At 41.4% G+C, this 19,832-nt stretch overlaps 1 protein-coding gene and 1 long non-coding RNA gene across 2 annotated transcripts; both read right to left on the reverse strand.

Annotated features, from left to right (window-relative positions):
* Positions 1 to 2,016: 2,016 nt before the first annotated feature.
* On the reverse strand, positions 2,017 to 4,742 carry LOC147148183 (uncharacterized). The gene is made up of 3 exons (XR_015086671.1): positions 4,000 to 4,742; positions 3,209 to 3,499; positions 2,017 to 3,129 (listed from the first exon to the last, which is right to left on the reverse strand). It is a non-coding gene; the product is annotated as an uncharacterized LOC147148183 (long non-coding RNA).
* Positions 4,743 to 8,101: 3,359 nt separating this feature from the next.
* On the reverse strand, positions 8,102 to 15,522 carry gins3 (GINS complex subunit 3). Its single transcript, XM_086028592.1, has 3 exons — positions 15,236 to 15,522; positions 14,613 to 14,846; positions 8,102 to 8,926 (listed from the first exon to the last, which is right to left on the reverse strand). Exons 1-3 carry the CDS (start codon positions 15,404 to 15,406, stop codon positions 8,696 to 8,698), a joined length of 636 nt encoding a protein of 211 aa, XP_085884718.1. The 5' UTR covers positions 15,407 to 15,522; the 3' UTR covers positions 8,102 to 8,695.
* Positions 15,523 to 19,832: the final 4,310 nt, after the last annotated feature.

Genomic DNA, 19,832 nt, shown 5'->3' on the forward strand with positions numbered 1-19,832 from the left:
AAAAACATGTTTCCATAGCCAAAATTCGCATTTTTATTTTATCGATCCGCTGAAAAATCCACCCCCTCCAGGGTTAAAAACCTTTTGACGAATTTTAGGCTTTTTCTTTGTTTGTTTTACATTTCTAGCATTTACATTCAGTTTTATTTTCACAATTATTGAAAATTCGATTTAAAATAGGTGGATGGAAACCCACTTAATGACTGTCTTCTCCATGATTTTGGAGTCTATACTGGACAAGGCTTAGAGACCTTAAAGGCCAAGAAGCTTTTGCCGTAATTTCAAATTATTACATGATTAGAGACACTACTAGTTTACAATATTTAACATTTTCCTCTTTGATGCTCGCCCGCTGTGCGCACTTAAAGGAGACATGTATATACCACCAGAGCTGGGCACTTTACAAAAAATGTAGCGTCCGTTATTCGTCATCTGACTGCAGCGTGGGTACCCTTCCGGCGTCCGTCATTCGCCTTTTTTTCTGAGGGTAAAAAAATATCACCTGCGTATAGGCCGCTCCGCCTCTAATTTTTAACAGCTGTCCGTCGGGGAGTCCGACTAAACTTTCACTCGCTAAACTTTATCCCCACAAAATTATATCCAAAAATAAAATAAAGTCGTTTCTTTAAAGGAAAATTAAATGAGTAACATTCTACATGATATAGTCATTGTAACAGCTGCACCTTATGTTTGTTTCACATACGCGATTGTATCTTAAATTCAGTTCAGATGCCTGGTTATTAATGAATGGTAACACTTCCAGCACAATATCAGTATGCCGCAACGAAAAAGAAGATGCGTATGAATGAGAGGCACAAGAGAATACAGGAAAACTGTCATGACAATGTAGACATGTGCATGTACAAATAAAAGGACAAGTAGGCAGACAGGAACAAAGGAAAAGCCTTTGGGGTCTATTCAGCCTTTTATTGTGTACACAAAATGTTTCACGGCAAATACCAAACATCAGACGTCCTTAAAGTGGAAAGTAGCCAGAGGCAGCATTAATGTCTGACAGATTCTTGGATTCTAGCCCTTAGTCTGCCCTTTGCTTAGCTAAAACCTTGGCTACGACTGCCCCACACAATCACAAAGGTTTGTAATAGATATGCCTGCAGACGTGTGCTGTCAGTGTCCTTTTGTTGCACCTACCAATAAAATTCACACTTTTAAAACTGAACCATCATGGGGTCATGGTCAGCCTTTTAAAACATACTGTATAGTATTTATATCATATTTGAACACACATTCTTGTGTATCTTTCAGAAAACCTTAGTAAGAAATGGATGCTGAACACAAGACAACTGCACATACAAAAAGGAATATTTTGGCACTGATCCCATTTTAGGAAAATGCAACATCAATAGTTTGTCTTTTTTTGGGAAATAAAGGCTGCATACACATCCAGCCAGAACAGTTTTTACAGTCTGGATTATTATGCTATCAAAACACTCATGGCATCTTTTATGTAAGAGGCTGTTTAAATGCCACTGTAAGTTATGTTCCCACCGCAAGTAATAAGATTTCTGATACATGCCTATTATCCATCCATCCATTATCTATACCGCTTATCCTCACAAGGGTCGCGGGCATGCTGGAGCCTATCCCAGCTGTCATCGGGCAGTAGGCGGGGTACACCTTGAACTCACCGCCAGCCAAGCGCAAGGCACACAGAGACAAACGATAATCATACACACTCACAGTCACACCGAGGGGCAATTTAGAGTGTCCAATCAACTTACCATGCATGTTTTTTTCATGTGGGAAGAAACCAGAGCACCCAGAGAAAACACACGCAGGCACAGGGAGAACATGCAAACTCCACACAGGGAGGCTGCAGCCAGGATCGAACCCACGACCTCTGAGCTGTGAGGCAGACGTGCTAACCAGTCGACCACAGAGCCGCCCACATGCCTATCAATATAATATTATTTTCCAAATAAACGGCATTTACGACCTGGGATGCACATTCAATATTTAACAGCTCCTACGGTATGTCCAAGTCAAAACGTGCCATTCACACTAAATTTTCCTTTATTGAATATGTTCAAAAAATGGCAGGGAATAAACAAAACAAACAGAAGTATGACATGTGAACGATATGAGCAAACAAAAGCTAAGTTGACTGATCGTCTTGCCAAAATAATATAGTTTATGTTCAGAAGGGGGAGGAAGAAGCCAGAAGCTTTTCCAGTCCTGTCCCTTCATACTGATTCAAAAACAAGAAAACATTGTTTTCTGCTCTAGTTCAATCATTCTCTAAAGAAGGTTAAAAGAAAGGAAGAGCAAAGGAATTAGAAAGTTTAGGAAAGTAAATAAACGGATAAAAAAAAGTACATGGGACTAAAACAAACAAGAAAACCAAGATTTTTGGTGCAGCAAAAAAAAAATCAAAACAATACCATGTTCACTGTTACATGCCATATTTTTGAGCACTGAGTTTCGGAATGTTTTTCTTAGAAAGGTGTCACATGACCTGATCTCCATACTGCAGTTGTTGCTCACTACACCTTTGAAATACAGAAGAGTTTTGTATTTGTTCTGATGGGTGTTTTACTTATTTTCTATTTTATTTAATGTGAGGTCTCCTCTGATATGTTTATTTGCTCTCAGTGGGAACTCGTGTTTATTGCTATGTGCATGATTTGGAGAATTTTATTGTCAATTACTTTATGGAATATGAGTATTTGTAATTTGATCAAGAGTGGTTCTGTGTGCTCTCTGTACTGGGTTTTGTACTGGTGTGTACTGGTGACTTGGAGGCCAGACGAGAGAATCTTGGTGGGGCCAATCCAGTGGCTGTCCCGAAGGCCAGACAAGAGGTTCTTGACGAAGTCCGTCAGGTGGGTGACCCAGAGGCCAGACAAGAGTTTCTTGGCGGGGCCGGTCCGGTGAGCGTCCAGGAGGCCTTTACGAGAGGGGTTTGGCAGGACCAGTCTGGTGAGAGACCTGCGGGCCAGACAAGAGAATCTTGGCAAGGCGAATCCAGTGGCTGTCCCGAAGGCCAGACAAGAGGTTCTTGACGGGGCCAGTCAGGTGGGTGAACAGAGGGCCACACATGGGATGAAGGCAGCCTCGGGCCTTGCGCCGCCATAGCAGAATCCAAGGGCAGCCGCAGAGGTTTTTAAACTAGAAGGGGAATGTTCAAAAGTAGGACGAGTAGGTGGCAAAAATGAGAGAGACATGGAATAAAAGACAGAGCTCACACGAAGGGACTGGGGGTGGTCGGCAGGCTGAAGGCAGTTAGAGACAGACCGGGACTTGCGACGGCCTGAGCAACCCATCGTGGAGGAGCCACACGAGATGATCCCAGTGAAAAGGCAATGCAGCAGCCGGTGAGACAATCACTCCCTGATTGGAGGTGGAGGGATGTTTAGGAGCAGGTAGTGATGTCTTTGGCTTGAGGGATTGTGTCTGAGTCTGCTGGGTCGATGACTGGCCAGTCATGTGAGGATCGGGATTTGGACTCACATGTCATGGAAGATGAAGAGTAAAAAGTCTTTATCCATAAAAATACAAAGTAACAACAGAGATCAGGACTGGAAGAGAGTTTGCATTTCACGTGTTGTATTATGGCTATTTTGTTGTTTGTATGTAAAGTGCTTTGTTACAGCTCTACCTGTTGTGAAATGCGCTGTACAAATAAAATTGTATTGTATTGTATTGTATCAAATGCCTTTTTTAAAGTCTAAGAATATCCTTATTGCATACTTTTCTTTTGTATTGAAGTTGTCATTTCTTTTAAAAATCTCGCCAGTCTTGTCCACGCTAATAAATGAAAGGCATTTTTTAACAAAGTTCTGTTCGGAAACTCATAACGTTATTCAAATGTGCTGTACAGTTAGTCAGAAATTAGCCGGATGGCGGATAGTAAACAGCTGTGTTCAGAAGTTGTGAGCGGAGCGTGCTCAGCCATCCGACAAGCACGATGTATTCAGCACAAGGACGACGAAACATCAGCAAATAAAATGTTAAAGTGTTTGTTAAAGGTTGTCTTACCTCAACTAGAATCCCGTGTTGGATTTTATCCAAAGGTCCTTGTTGACGTCGAAATTGAAAGTTAACTTGCCATGATTATTTCCGGTGACAGAGCTTCTTCGTCATCTTTGACAACAATGAAGAAGAAGCCGCAGCTAACGAAGAAGACACCACAACAAGAGCGAGAAGTATTGACACTAACTTTTGCTTTGCACAACAACAGCAGCAGCAACAACAAGCGTTTAGAAGGGCATTCATCCACTAGGATTGTACCTTTGGCTAAAATGCACCGCAAAATTCTAGTTAAGGTAAGCCAATTTAAGATGAAAATTAAAAGTTTAATCGCTGGGCGATATTTGTAATGGAAGCCTCACCGAAGCCGAACTAAATGAGTCACCTTTTAGCACCTGCTAGGACCTTTTTCTTTTATGTGGCTTACAGGACCTTGCCTTGTAGGACCGTTTTTGTTTTTGTACCTTCCAGGACCTCGGAAGCATTGCAGCATTTAAAGGAGAAGCATTTAGTCCGGCCGCCGTGAGGCTTCTATACCACGGTGAGTTTTTCATTTCAAATGTTGTCCAATGGGGGGGAGGCGAAAATAGACGATTACATAGACGGGAAATAATGGGCTTCCGACTATGCTTGGCCCGACTATCTTTTTGTTTGCCGTCTATCATTTATCGCCAACAAAATGGGCGTATCACATGTGAAGAAACTCCCGGTAAAAGTCGCTGAGGAGGGAAGGATGAGGGACCATGAGACACAGACGTAGCATTCCTCAGGGCCATTCGGAAGGAGGGCTGAGGAGGCAAGAGGAGACCGGTTTCAGGAGGTAGACATGAAAAGGGAGGCTGAGTCCAGAATGGTGAGCACATGGGACTGGAAACAGCCATTCAGGAGTCCACACTTGAGGGGTGGAAAGTTGCAGGGCTTGCGCCACTGAAGCAGGATTAGGTGGCAGCTGCGGGATGTGCGTCACCGAAACAGGGACTGGTGGCGGCCGCAGGTTGTGCGCCGCCAGAGTGGGGATTAGTGGCAGCTGCCAGTTGTGCGCAGCCGGAACAGGAACGGGTGGTGGCCGCTGGCTGTGCACCGCCTGGAACAGATGAGGGAAAGGGAAACAGTCTGGTGTGTCAGTCTCTAAGGGGCTTCCGTCAATGGCACTTACTGGTTGGGCGAGACCTGAAACTTTCTCCTGTGGTCGCACGGGAATTATTGGGTCGGAGTGGGCATTGGCTAATGAAATGCCAGGAGTTTCCACAAAAAAATGCTAAGACCCTATGCAACCCACCGGGCGCGTTCCTCCTGGGAAAGGTGGATTCTACCGGGTTGCATTGGTTCTTTCCCGGCGGCAGCAGGCATCTCGGGGCTTGTTAAGGGCTGGGTGACCAGTCGAGGAGCAGCGACATGAGGGGAGTAAGTGCAGGCAGGTTTGGCACCTCGGCTGCGTTCCGATGTGATTGTCAAGCCGAATCACTAGGGAGATAAACTGCTCAAGAGACTCGAGTTCATCCTGAATTGACAGCTGATCTTGGAGCTCCTCAGACAGTCCGCAAACAAAAGCTGTCTTTTATGCAGTTCCTCTCAGAGGCTAAAATCATGGATTCAGTGACATAGTCTGCAGCTGACTGAGAGCCCTGTCATAATGCTATTAGCCATTTGCCGGATGACTGATTAATGAAAGGCTGATCAAAGGCTCTACACATCTTCACAGGAAAAGACGCAAACGATTCCAATGTAAAGAATTGGCCCGTCTCCCTGCTCTTCAGCGAAGCAAGTTGATAACATAGGCCAACTTAACGCAATCATCCGAATACACGTTAGGTTGCTATTTCAAGACAAAGGAACAGTTCAGCAGGAATCGGCCACAAGCTTCTACTTCCCCGGAATGATATTTGGGTGACGTAATGTTGGGCTCCCGGTAAAAAGGTGAAGCGGAAAACAGAGCTCCATGCAGAAGGCATGGAAGAAAGTTTAACGTTCTGACATGGAAGAAAGCCTGACATTCTGACCACGTGTCACTGAGCAACTCGAGCTTGAATACTGAGAGGCATCAGGCCATGCCCAATCCTATATGACATAACAAAGTTGACAACATGAGGAGCAACTGAATGACCCAACCCAAAACACTCTCTGTTGAACATACGTATCTTTGAAAAAGAAAATTGGGCTTAGGGACATTATTTCAATTAATAAAAGATATTTAAATTTATCTAAACCCCTCATAAAAAAAAATATGAAATTATAACTGAAAAAAAAACCTACAATGCTTTTTGTTCATGTTAGAAAGAACACCGCATTCTATGACTGAATATTTTTATAATAAACAATTCCATTTATTTTAGTTATGAAGTTTTTTTATGGGGATGGAAATTATAAGGCACAAATAGGCAGAAATGTTATATTTAAAGCGGAAGTCAACACAAACATATATTTTTTAAGAATATGTTTTATGCAGGCCCACTAGAATTCTGATTAATATTGTGGAATATGACTTAAACAACAAAATCCACCCCTTTTTAGCCATTTCTGGGAGTGGCCATTTTGTCACTTCTGACGACTGAAAATGACATCACAGACCCTCAGGGCTCAAATAACGACCAATCATAGATCAGCTTCAGAAAACAGTTGAGCCGTGATTGGTCATTTTGTGAGCCCTGATCGTCGTCATTTTCAATCGGCAGAAGTGACGAAATGGCTGTCCCTGAGCTAAAAAAGGGTGGATTTTGCTGCTTAACTCATATTTCATATTAATCATGTTGCCTTATTTCAACTAGTGGGCCTGCATAGAACATATTCTTGAAAAAAATATGTTTGGGTTGACTTCCCCATGATGATTATGAAAAAAGATGGGTAGAAGACGGCTGTTACGGCATAAGAATTACGAGGGGGTCCTTGGTAAAATTCTCCCTTGTAAATTGTAGCGAGACCCAAAAGGTTTGAGAACCCCTGGTGTAATAGACTGTGATTTATGGAGAAATTCCTTTTTTAATCAAGATCTTTGAACTGTGGAGCTGTTCTAATCTCGTGTCTGCTTGCCATGTTCACTATTGTGATTGTCGAAATACAGCATAATATAATGTACTGTACATCTTAATATCATTATTAAAAATGCTTCAAGTATCTTCCAGACAATAAAATGTTACTCGTGTAAAGGTACAGTATACTTAAGTGCATACTGTATTGTTGTGGCCCCTGAGATCCTCAAGATTACACCCTTTGAATGTTTGCAACTTACAAGACCCACACATTTTTCACTCATCCAACTACATAGCTGACTCGACTAGATTATTCCCTTCCACATGTATTATATACAGTACTTGAATTAATGTCATAATTTCATTCAATTGGGTTAATTGATTTTTTTTACTTTAAAGCTTAGGCAAGACTAAGCTTGCATTTTGTTGCACTCTGAGCTGAGGTTGTAACAATATGTTGCCATCTAAGTGCTCCAGTCCTTCAGAGGAGGGTGGTGAGTGCATGAACCATTGTGTGGTGTCCGTATTTTTGTTACTCAGCCAGTGTTGAGGGGTCTGGTGGACGCGCTAGACTTTTGGGGTTTCAAAACAACACAATCAAATTATTTTCTGTTAAAATATTCAACAAATGTTTACTACATCCCAATTGCAAGTCATATGAACAGCAAACAGTGTTAATATTTGCCCTTTACCTTTGTTAGATCAATTTTTTTAATGTGCTTCCTCCTTTTTTCACAATAAAATGTAATAAATAAAAAAGAAAATCCCAAAACAGTGTGTTATCACCACGAGGAGGTTTCAAATCCACCTTGTGTAATTTTTCTTTTGATAAAAACTGAACGCAGGTCCCACAGACCCAAACACCATAGAAGGGTTAAAACAGCCACACAAGTAGAATCTAATCAATATTCATCCTCTGCAAACCAAGGTTCGCACTTGAAGCAATTACCGTTAATAAATGTAGCCACCTCAGGCAGTCATTTTGCTAATGGAGCATCGTAATAGGATCAAAAAGGCGGATGAATGAAATGTCAACTTGATTGTCTCCACGAAGATGTAGATACTACTGTACCAGATAAAAAGTACAACATATTTGCAGACACGGATGTATAGGTTACCACTACAATAAGCATAATGTAAAAAGATACCTTAATATTCTCAATTTTATTTTAAGAATGCCACAAAAATAACAGTTTACAAGTAATCAAACACAATAGCTTCAAAGTTATTGTACAAATGTCCATCCATTTTCGATACCGCTCAGCCCAGAGGTGTCAAACTCTGGTCCTCGATGGCTGGTATCCTGCATGTTTTAGATGTTTGCTTCCTCCAACACCCCTCATTCAAATGATCATTATCAGGCTTCTGCAGATCTTGCTGATGAACTGATCATTTGAATGAGGTGTGTTGGAGGAGGAAAACATCTAAAACATGCCCCAATAGGGTCACAGGTGAGACTGAACCTATCTCAGCTGACTTTGGTCCAGAGGCTAGGTAGCCTGGACTGGTCGTCAGCTAATTGCAAAGCGTGTGCAGACTAACATCTATTCACACTCGTACGTAATGGCAACTATGAGTATTCAACAAACCTAACACACTTTTGGGGAAAGTGGGAGGAAGCCAGAGTACCTGGTGAAAAGGGATGTGTTGTATAGTAATCAGAGTAGTATAGTCTCTGCAGGACAAGAAGACACCGTGAAGAGTCTGTTGCTGACATTTACACTAGCTAGTAGTCAAGATCACGACTGCACATCTGTTATTTTCCTCTTGCGGTAGTTGAGCACTAGGCTTGAGGCAGAGAGCTGCGAGGCTTGTCCTTTCTCCCAGCCCTGGAAGCTGTTGAGGCCACATTGCCCTGACATGAACAGCGCCTTCTCCAGACAGTCCAGACGCTCCACCAGTGCTGAGGTGTCCTCATTGTAGGCATTCTGGGAAGAGTCCATGGTCCGTCTGAAACGACCAATGAATGTCTAAATAAAGAACAGAAATAAAAGTTACTTGCCATGAGGAAATAAAGTTACGTTTCGGTGTACCGGCATTTGCAATTCATTTCCAAACTGCAATTTTTGTCCTCAGTGTCCTTATTTTAGAGGCAATGATTGAGCTAAAACTGGTACTGTATTTTATTAGCCAATACTAGAACCGAACAATTAAAAGCGTTTTGATCGAAATCATTATTCCAGACAACGCAATCACATATGTGTCAGAACTTTGTTTTTTGTGTTTTTTTTTTTTTTGCAGACTAACTCCGGAATCTGTTGTATTAACTCCCACACACACAAACAGTCTCCCTCCTCTCCCGCAAACTAACCAATCAGAAGCAGCATGATACACATGACAGGTCACAGAAACCAAACAGGTCCGAACTGCTGCTTGCAAACTAGGCGTTAAACTTGGCACTAACACACGCCGCCTTGAGGCACAAACTACGAGCTGCGTTAGCTAGCTAGCTATAGCGTCTAAACATTATGCTCCCGAGGTGCAGATCCTCTAATCCTTGCCTCTGTATTGGCAAATAAGTTTCACTTACATTAAAGCGGAAGTCAAACAAGGCATTCTGATTAATGTTGCGTTTGTAGAATATGAATTAAGAAGCAAAATGTCCCCGTTTTTAGCCATCTCAGAGGATGGCCATTTTGTCACTTCTGTCGACTGAAAATTACATCACAGTTGCTCAGGGCTCAGGTTACAACCAATCACAGCTCACCTGTTTTCTGAAGCTGAGCCACGATTGGTCGTTATCTTTGCCCTGAGCAACTGTGATGTTATTTTCAGTCGACAGAAGTGACAAAATGGCCACCCCCTGAGATGGCTAGATTTTGCTGCTTAACTCATATTCCACAAACACAATGTTACTCAGAATGCCTTGTTTCAACTAGTGGGCCTTCATAGAGCATATTCTTGAAAACAAATGTTTGGGTTGACTTCCCCTTTAAGCATCTTCATCACTAAGGGCGGATGTGGAGTAGCAACACGGACAGAGAGAGCACAGGAAGCTAATGCTAACCGTTAAGCTAATATTGTGTTGCCAAACACCAGACAAAGTAATTTGGTGTACAGTACACTTTTCACAGAAGTCTGGGTGGAACTGCTTTTAAGCGGAAAGCAACTAGATATGAACAGCAAATTAGCTGGTAAATTAATAAGTGTCTACATTGAAAATAATAGTAAAGCAAACAGCGACAAACTAGTAGCAACTTACTTTAGTCTCCATGAGCCCTCACCATACCCTGTTGAACGTCAGAACCCAGGGTGTTCTTCTAACCATCCATCCATCCATCCATTCATTTTCTAAACCGCTTATCCTTTGGACTAATTCTAAATCCAGGCAGTGGTTATTTTGCCATGACCGGCAACTCTCCTGCTAGCGTTATTTTGCCGTGAACGGCTGTAGTTGGTCAATAGCCGGAACGTGGAAGTCTTGGCTTGATGTGAATCGCTATTTTCCTGTGATTACAGTAGATGGGCCATGAATTTATTATTTTAGCGTTATGTGGAGGCTGGCGTGTTATGTTTCAACTGGCCTCCAGATGTCAGCTATGGCCGTTAAGGCAATATCAGACAAGTAATTTTGTGTCTGCAGATTCATCACAAGATATAAATACGTGAAATGAAATGGGTTGTTTACAACTCTCAACTGGCTGCAAGTATTGTAAAATTGTAAACACAGTCAAAAAGTAAAATAATAATAATAATAAAAGTACTAATAATATAGTAATAAACAGAGCTGGGCATTTTACTACAAATTGAGCGTCTGTTTTTCGTTATCTGCCTGCAGTGCGGGTATCCTTCTGTTGTCCGTCATTCGCCTTTTTTTCCGGGGGTGAAAAAAATAGTATATACTATAGGCCGGCCCACCTTTAACGGGCGTCCGTCGGCGATTCCGACAACGTTGCGAAAAATAGACTAATGACGGACTACTGACGAATGGCGGACTAAATAAAGGGGCTTCCGACAATGCTTAATCAGTCTATTTAAAAAATTTGCCCATCAGTGACGGATAGACGGACCAGTCCGTCACATAGGCGGAGCATTCAGCTCTGCTAATATATAGATAAAATAAAAAGGCACAGAGCTTTAATTCAACCCGTGACGCGAAAGAATAAAGCAGCACCTTTGGGGTAAGCGCTCTACCCAGTAAGTCACTAGCCCGGCGCAGAATTTGTACTAGTAGTGCTCGCGCGATTCACGGCAAAACACTAAGTGTCGAGTTGTCGGCCTCGGCAAAATAAACACTCTCTCGTCCTGTCTTTAATCTTAATTCGTTGAATTCTTAAAGCGATTTACAAATATAACACATGCCGCTATGATGCAAGCCATTGTGTCATTATATAATGTGTCAATTCAACATGCCAGCCACTCAGAGTGAAGGCTCTAGCTATCTATGTTCTATCTATCATATACTGTATATGCGCCCACGGCCACCTGCCTGAAGTGTATGTATTTTGTTTCCTTTTTCTAAACAATCGTCAGCCCACTTAGCATTTCAAAATGTATTGTGCAGCTTGGCAACTTGTTGCGCTGTTGCTGTTTGAACTAACAACCGAAAAAAAGAGGCCAAATTGCAGCAGTTGCAGATTTTGGGGGACCAATGCACTGGAGTCGCGACCCGCGCGTCTGGCCATTGGCTGTCACATGACTAATAGAATGTCATTGCCATGCAGTTACAATAAACATTATTGTCAATTATTAATTTTAAATAGTTACAGTAATATTAACTTGAAAACACAAATACACACTTGTATGTATGTGCTATCAAAAACCTCATACCATATTAGGTTTTATGACGGTGTTGAAAGTGACAAGTTACTATTTTTAGACACCGCGGAATACTGTATAACCGTAATACCGCCCAATCCTAATATGTATGACAACAAGCAGCAGTTCTTGCTTTATTGAATGAGTTAAAAAAATTATACTTGAAAAGGACTGCCTTCCTCATACAGCCTCTTTGATGTCCTTACATTATTTGAGTAATATGTTTTAATGATTTTATGATCCAAGTTACTGTCACATTTGTAAATATTAATGTACATAGTAAATATTGCCCTTAAGCTAGATTTGAAAAAAAGAAAGAAAATAGTGAATCGAATAAATATTGCAATTTCTGTCGGAAAAACTGTAATTCAATCTTTTCCTGAAGTCGTTCGGCCTCACTATCTTTATGTAGTCATGAAGATGTTAGCACTGTGATATTATATTATCCTCGTATATTATATCATCATTTTTAAAGAGCCATAATAAGCACATTTTTATTACTACTTGACTCAACAGTACATATTTATAAAAATCAAGAGAAATCATCAGTAAGAACGTCGCATGTATTTTCCTGCTAATTTGTTTCATTTTAGCCAATCTGCCTGGTAACAGGTGCATCAACTCTTCAGGATGCATGCAAACTATTCTGATCTGATTGCACCCCCTAGCTGTCCCTTTTAAAACATTTTTAGAATACAGCATGTTCTCTTTCTTGACTGGGTATGCAGGTTAATGCTGTAACCTACACATGATATCCATGGTGAGACAAGACCAGATCATGTTAATGAAATGACATATAAAAGAAACTTTCATTACTATTAAACTATTCCTGATATATACAGTATATACATATGCATATAAAAGTGTTTGACCCCTTCCTGATTTCTTATTTTTTTGTATGTCACATTTAAATGTTTTAGATCATCAAGCAAATTTTAATAACAAACAAAAAAAATAAGTACACACAAAATGCAGTTTTTAAAGGAAGGTCTTTATTAAAAGAGAACAAAAATCCAAACCTACATGGCTCTGTGTGAAAAGATGTTTGTCGGAACGTATGTGTCATGTTACATCTGTCATAAGAGTAACACCGCATTTCAGAAAATGAACATCATACCAACAGTAAAATATGGTGGTGGTAGTGTGATGGTCTGGGGCTGTTTTTGCTACTTCAGGACCTGGAAGACTTGCTTTGATCAATGGAACCGTGAATTCTACTGACTACCAAAAAATCCTGATGGAGAATGTCAGGCCATCTGTTCGTGACCTCAAGCTGAAGCAAACTTGGGTTCTGCAGCAGGACAATGATCCAAAACACACCAGCAAGTCCACCTCAGAATGGCTGAAGAAACACGAAATGAAGACTTTGGAGTGGCATAGTCAAATTCCTGATCTGAATCCTATTGAGATTCTGTGGCATGACCTTGAAAAGGCGTTTTATACTCGAAAACCCTCCAACGTGGCTGAATTACATCAATTCTGCAAAGATGAGTGCGCCAAAATTCCCCCAAAGCGCTGTGAAAGACTCATTGCAAGTTATCGCAAACGCTTGATTGCAGTTGTTGCTACCGAGGTTGGCCCAACCAGTTATTAGGTTAGGGGGCAAACACTTTTTCACACAGGGCCATGTATGTTTGGATTGTTTTCCCTTTAATAATAAAAACTTGAATTTAAAAACTGCATTTTCTGTTTACTTGTGTTATCTTTGACTAATATTTAAATTTGTCTGATCTGAAACATTGTGTGACAAACATGCAAAAAAAAAAAGAAATCAGGAAGGGGGCAAACACTTTTTCACACCACTGTAGCAGTAATGCAAGGACATCAGTGCCTTGGTACACTTATTTTGGAGTTGTTCGTGGCAGCGTGGAGGCTGCCTTGTCCTTTAACTGAATAATAAAATAGAGCGACCAATATTTACTGACAGCTTGTCATTGCCATTTTAATGAGTCTGAAGACGACAACACTGGGCCAGTGATGCCACGCACGCAATTGGGCCGACCCAGCTCATATAACATTGAGTTTTCTGCATCTTTTTTGAGGCCTTTTCAATTCGTTCTTACCAGAGTAATCATTGGACTCTCATTATTTGTACGTACTCCCTCCTAGTTTTTGGGGTAACTTTTTTGCCGTGTCTCTTACACTTAAAACTTGTCCTAAAACTAATTTTTATTCTTTGGCTTTTGACTTAGCTGAGACTTTTTTTTTTTGCTTTTGCTGTTTTCATACTTTTTACTGTCTTCATTATTTTTTGTTTTATCGTTCCTTTTAAAACTTACTTTTGCTTCATGTACATCACTTTGTATACAGCGGTGGTTGTCTTAAGAGGAAATAAACTCAAACATATGTTCTGTGCGGGCCCACTAGTCTAAACATAGCACTCTCATTAATGTCACTTCTGTCAACTGAAGATGAAATCGAAGTTGCTCAGGGCTCAGATAACGACTAAACATGGCTCAGCTTCAGAAAACAGGTGAGCTGTGATTTGGTTGTTATCTGAGCCCTGAGTAACTTCGATGTCATCTTCAGTCGACAGAAGTGACAAAATGGCCGCCCCTCGAGATGGCTAAAAATGGTTGCATTTTGCTGCTTAACTTATATTTCACAAACGCAATATTAATCAGAATGCTGTATTTCAACTAGTAGGACCGCATAGAACATATTCTGGAAAAAAATATGTTTGGGTTGACCTTTCTCTTTAAAGTGCTTTATAATACAGTTGAGAATGTATTGTTAGTTGACTTTTTCAATACCTGTTGCCTTTATTCAGAGTGTTTCTGAATATTTGTATTGTTTGTGTATGCACAGATATATTTTGTTCATGTTTGCATTCATGAATGCATCAACAGGACTACAGAAAAAAATGGTAAATGTTGGTGAACGCTACTACCACATTACCTGCAGCAACGTCTGTGCTATTTCTGGGTTCTCTGGACTGTCAAAGCGCAGCATCTGGGATCCCAGGCCGTAATAGTAAGGCCCCAACTTGTGTAGATCCACCACGTTGGGGTCTGCATTGAACACCGTCCTCCAGCCTTCTCTATAAACCTTAGGTAGCTCGACTGACAGCATCCTTTTGTTCTGCTCATACAAACCCTTGGACAGCCACAAAGGCAACTCCATTTTTGTGCCCTGTGAAGGAGACATTGTTAGTAGGGTAAGAACTGTTAGAACCCACTCTCTGGAATTCACACTGCATATAAAAGCAGAGTGAACGTGGTGATTTAAATAACACATCTTTAGGTCTACTTTGTATTTTTTCTCTGAATGAATCTGAGTTTTATGATGGCATTGCCATTCTTTTTAAAACCAGTCACAAAATGATCAGTCATAATAAATAAAATGAATAATTTCTGCACCCGAGGAATCGATCGTGCCAGAATGCACTGACCACCTGATGCAGCAATAGATGTGTTTCCTACTTTGCAATAAGTCTCAAACTTCGTTTTTACAAAGACTGGCTTACTTTCCCCTTTTCTTCAGAGAAGAGTTCAATAAACCCCCTTTTAATGATTGCCTACCATCGGAATATCCGGCGAGTCGCTCGACTTCTCGAGGAATCCAAGCCGAGGAAAAGAAACTTCAGTGCGGATAGGAAGTCGCTCGTGCGAAAGCAAAATATCGTCCAAGGAAAAGAAATTTTCTTCCATGCACACACCGGGTTGCACGGGCAGATACGACTGTGATTCCATTTTCGAAACCAGACTCACACCGAAAATTCCGAGGAGCCGTGGAAGAGAACAACACAATGAGCAACCTCCTCCGATGTGTTTACAACTTGAGCTACTGCTTCCTGGTCTTTTGGCGCCCACCTCGGACTCATTGAGCGGATTGGCCCCACGCTGTGGTACGTCATTACATCCGCCATACTGGATGTGTCAGACCGGCATCCAAACAAATCTAGTAAATTGAATACAATACTAATATTTACATTTATTAGATTTCAATTGATAGTTTCCATGTTCAGTGTTTTTTTTAAAATCAGTTTAATTAATACCGGCAATCACTGGTGATGGAGTAGCAGAAAAGCCTTCCTTTCTGTCAACTGTTTCATGTCTTTCACAGACTTTTAATTTGGGCAACTTACATAATAAAGGTTAGCTAACAATTAACTACAATCGGAGTACTTAATTCGTGGCAATTTATTTTAATGGGCAAGAACAAAACACTTTCAAATGCCACTTATGTGCAATAAATTCTATAGGCTACATTAAATGCACAGCTTACATAATGTAGCTGTAACTCAATGCAATTTAAAAAAAAACGTTTTCAAAACCACCCCCGACACACACACCTGGTTTATTTTGACAATGCTTCTTTTCATGATGTCGTATAATATGATCGTTTGCTGCTGTAACCAATAAATTCCCCCCATTGTGGGATCAATAGTCTTCCTTATTTCTCCTGTTATTTTTTATTTATTTTTTTTCTCCTCTTTTTTGTAACATCTCGGAAGTGCTGATGATGTGGAGGAAGTGGAACTATGGAGGGCGTGAAGTTCGGTAACTGGTAGGATAATTGGAGAACACGTAGTGAGTAATAGTCGATCAAGTGTGTGGTTTAATGTTCGACTGAACGTGCTGCAAACCGTATCTATTTTAATCACAAAGTGGTGGTTGGAGTAGTAATTGAGTTAGGTTCACACCGGACGCGAATCAAGTATCGTCGAGCATTTTTGGATGATCACTGGTGTTCATTCTCGTCATCTGTAGAGGAGAAGAGGTGGGGCATTACTTGTTGGAGGCGGAACCAAAGTGACACTTGGATGAGCTTAGCATTGGCACTTATATAAAAGGTTTTCATGTAAAAATGACATCAGTAGCCTACTAAAATGCTCTGCCCAAAAGACTCTGTAGTGATTTAAGGGCTTTTTTGTGATTAGATTTACAACAAATTGGCCCGCCCCCTTTTGGAGGTCAGCTTGTTATTTTTTCGTTCTCAGCGGTCTACGTCACGGGTGGGAGGCAAATGTGGTAATATTGCTCGCTTTGTCAGTTCTGTTGTCTAAAACGGCGACCGATCGCCACCAAGATGCAAATGCACATTATTACTCTTGTCCACTTTAACCTGTGAAAGTATAAAAATGTTCTGTACAATAGTTCGGATTTATTGACATAAAATGTGATCTCATCATGATGACCTCCTCAAAATCAAAAATACTGTGGCGATCGCTTCTCCACTTACACAGGCTGAAGCGGACAAGAGCATGAATGCGCACACGAACCCCAACTGGTTATATTTCGGACATTTAGCGACGATAAACTCGTGTCAACTCTCAGGAGGCAGAAGGCGACTGGCAGCGGGCAAGCAATCAGGCAAGCATTGATCTTTATTTCCTCATTCTCGTATAAATCAGCCACGGAGAGGTTTATCCTTTTGATATGTTGAAGTGGTCATTAGTAGGGATGTCCACATAATTTCTGGTGCCAATTTCTTGGACGTTATAAGCAATGAAAGTACAATGATTTCCAATGGAGTTTGTAATCGGTCCCTCCAGTGACTCCAACCGAATAAGGAAAGAACGGTAGGGGGCACGGCCATTTTCCTCATTAACAAGAGGCGTTATTCATGGAGTCACTGATTTCCTCATTTCTCCCAAATTTATTGATAAAATAGAAAATGACAACTCTTTTCATTTTCCGGATCAAAAAATATATAAAGTGAACTTGTTAGTGAAAACATGGCCATCCCAACCATCCCTTTAACCAAATGTATCTGATTGCAGATTGCGGACGGAAACAAAACGCCCCCCCGCGGGAACAATACCGTTTGTTTTATTACTTTATAGATCCACCCCAAAAAATTCATCAAAAGCACATTTAATAATTTCCAGATCCGGACAAAGCAATCATCGCTGCAGCATCTGCGAGGATTGTAGTCACAAGTGTAGCCATGAGTTCTCCACTCTTTTCTCATCCCCTGAAGCCTTTGTAGTCTTTGTAAATTTGGTGACACTGCATGCACGTGGTAAAGTTGTAGGGGATTCTGTACATCTCCCTGAATCTGAGCGAATATGCACCCCAATTCACGACACATATATATATGACCAATTTAAAAAAATGGCTGGACTAAGCATGGCCGGAAGTTGATTTTAGTCCAGCCCACTAATCGGCTCTCATGCGTGTGACGTGCTCGCGAGGCGGCCAAAAATAATCTCAGCCTACTTGGTGAAAGGCTTCTTTTTAGGCTTCTTTCTACTCCCGCGTCCGCGCGAGCGACAACTGCTGTTATAAGGATTATGGTATTGCCCCTCCGCCCCTTCTTGTAATGGTATGCCCCAGTTGCAGGTGGGAGGTGCGGGTTACGTACATACGTACGTATGTGACAATGAGGAAATACAAACACGCTTGAGCGCGCGTTGCTCTCTCACATGTTGCGATGACATACAGTTTCCCACAGGAGACGGATGAGCCACGCAGCTCGTTGCTGCTGCTGCAAAGTCCCATCACTCAAAGTAAACAAACTACTCACCCACGTTCCCCCTTAGCCGCCACCTTTCAGATCGTTTTTGCAATAAAATTAAATGCATCGTCTAGTCATCCCTTTATGGTTGTAGCAGGCACGATATGCATTGTTGTCACTGTCTTTTTGAAGCGACGCCCCCCGACTTGTTTCAAAACAATTTGTGTCCTGGAGTATATTCAGACGCTAGCACATCAAAGTGGAGTTCATGCACTTTTTCTGGCGTTCACTACGTCCGGAAATACGCCATAGCAAACCTGCAGTGTATAGTGGTTTTCTGGTATGCTTTTATTTTGAAGGCCGGGAAGGAGGGGAAGTGTGCAAAATAAATAAGTAACTTGACTACGACTTCTGCGACTTCTTCTACGACTCTTGGATTACTGTTTCTAAGTGCTGTTTAGAAAGGAGAGGCTTGACATTAGCCAGTAGCCTCGGGCGAAAAAAGCTGGATTTAACAATAGAACCAATTTGCCGGTCCAATTTAAAACCCGAATTTGAGACAAGTGGCTTCAGATTGGACACCAGGGGGCCCAGATCAACAGGTTGTGATGTACAAGGGCCACTGGGACCAAAAATTTCATTGAAATTCAAGAAATTTAGTGCCATATAGGCCTTGATTTGCTCCAGCCAGGACAAAAGTGGCCTTCATTAGAAAGCTTCTTTTCTTTTCTCAGTGGGACTTAGAACTATCTGTCATCTGCATAGCAGTGGAAGGAAGTACAGTACCCTGAAAACAGCAGGGGCTCCTAATAGAACCCTGTGGAACACCAAACGACTGAGAGTCACAGTGGACCTCAGAGCAACTAAGGCTAACGCAAGAAGTTCTGTCTGCCAAATAAAAACAACAGGAGCGCTACCATTAATGACGACCTGGTGCCGTAAAAGGGCCAACAGAATACTGTGGTCCACCGCATCGATCGCTGCAATCAGATTCAACAAAACAAGACACACATAGTCTCCATTTTCATTAGCCAGAAGGCTGTAAGTCATAACAGGGCTGACTGTTGCTCATTTTAAAACCTGACTGAACAACCGCCATAGCATTATTTGCATCCATGGATGATTTTCTAGAATTTAAAAAAAATAGAAAGCAGGGATGGGTCTAAATTGGACAGCTCACCTTTATCAAGATCCGGTTTCTTGAGCAGGGGTTGCACCACAGCATGTTTAATATGATAGGCGACTGCACCACAAGACAGAGACTTGATGAGTTAGGAAGAACAAAGTCATAAAGGGAGTCATCAGCTGTTTTTAGACAACAAGTCAAGGAAGTGCGATAGCTCTGACGAAGCCTGAAGTGACAGCTGAAACTGTAAGCAAGGTAAGAGAATTCTCTCTTCACTGGGGAAAAAAAGTCTGAAGAAAAGAAACGTCAAACCAGGAGTGAGGATAAGCGGTAGAGGTGGGCGATACATATTGTCATAAATATTATCATCAACGTTGCTTTCATGATGTGCAATTTAACTTTATCAAATATTTATACTGCCTCAAAACAGAAAGACAAATTGATGGCCACAAAGTAGGAGGTAGTGATGAAATCCTCAATCTGCGAAACAGTGTGCATAGTAGGGCTGCCAAGACTAGTGGACTAATCATGACGACATCGACGATGTAAATCGCAGACAATTTTAATCGTCGACGCGTCGTTTGTTTATA

The sequence above is a fragment of the Filicampus tigris genome, chromosome 4, assembly GCF_054856515.1.
Source record: "Filicampus tigris isolate MCC_2025a chromosome 4, RoL_Ftig_1.0, whole genome shotgun sequence".
Taxonomy (NCBI): domain Eukaryota; kingdom Metazoa; phylum Chordata; class Actinopteri; order Syngnathiformes; family Syngnathidae; genus Filicampus; species Filicampus tigris.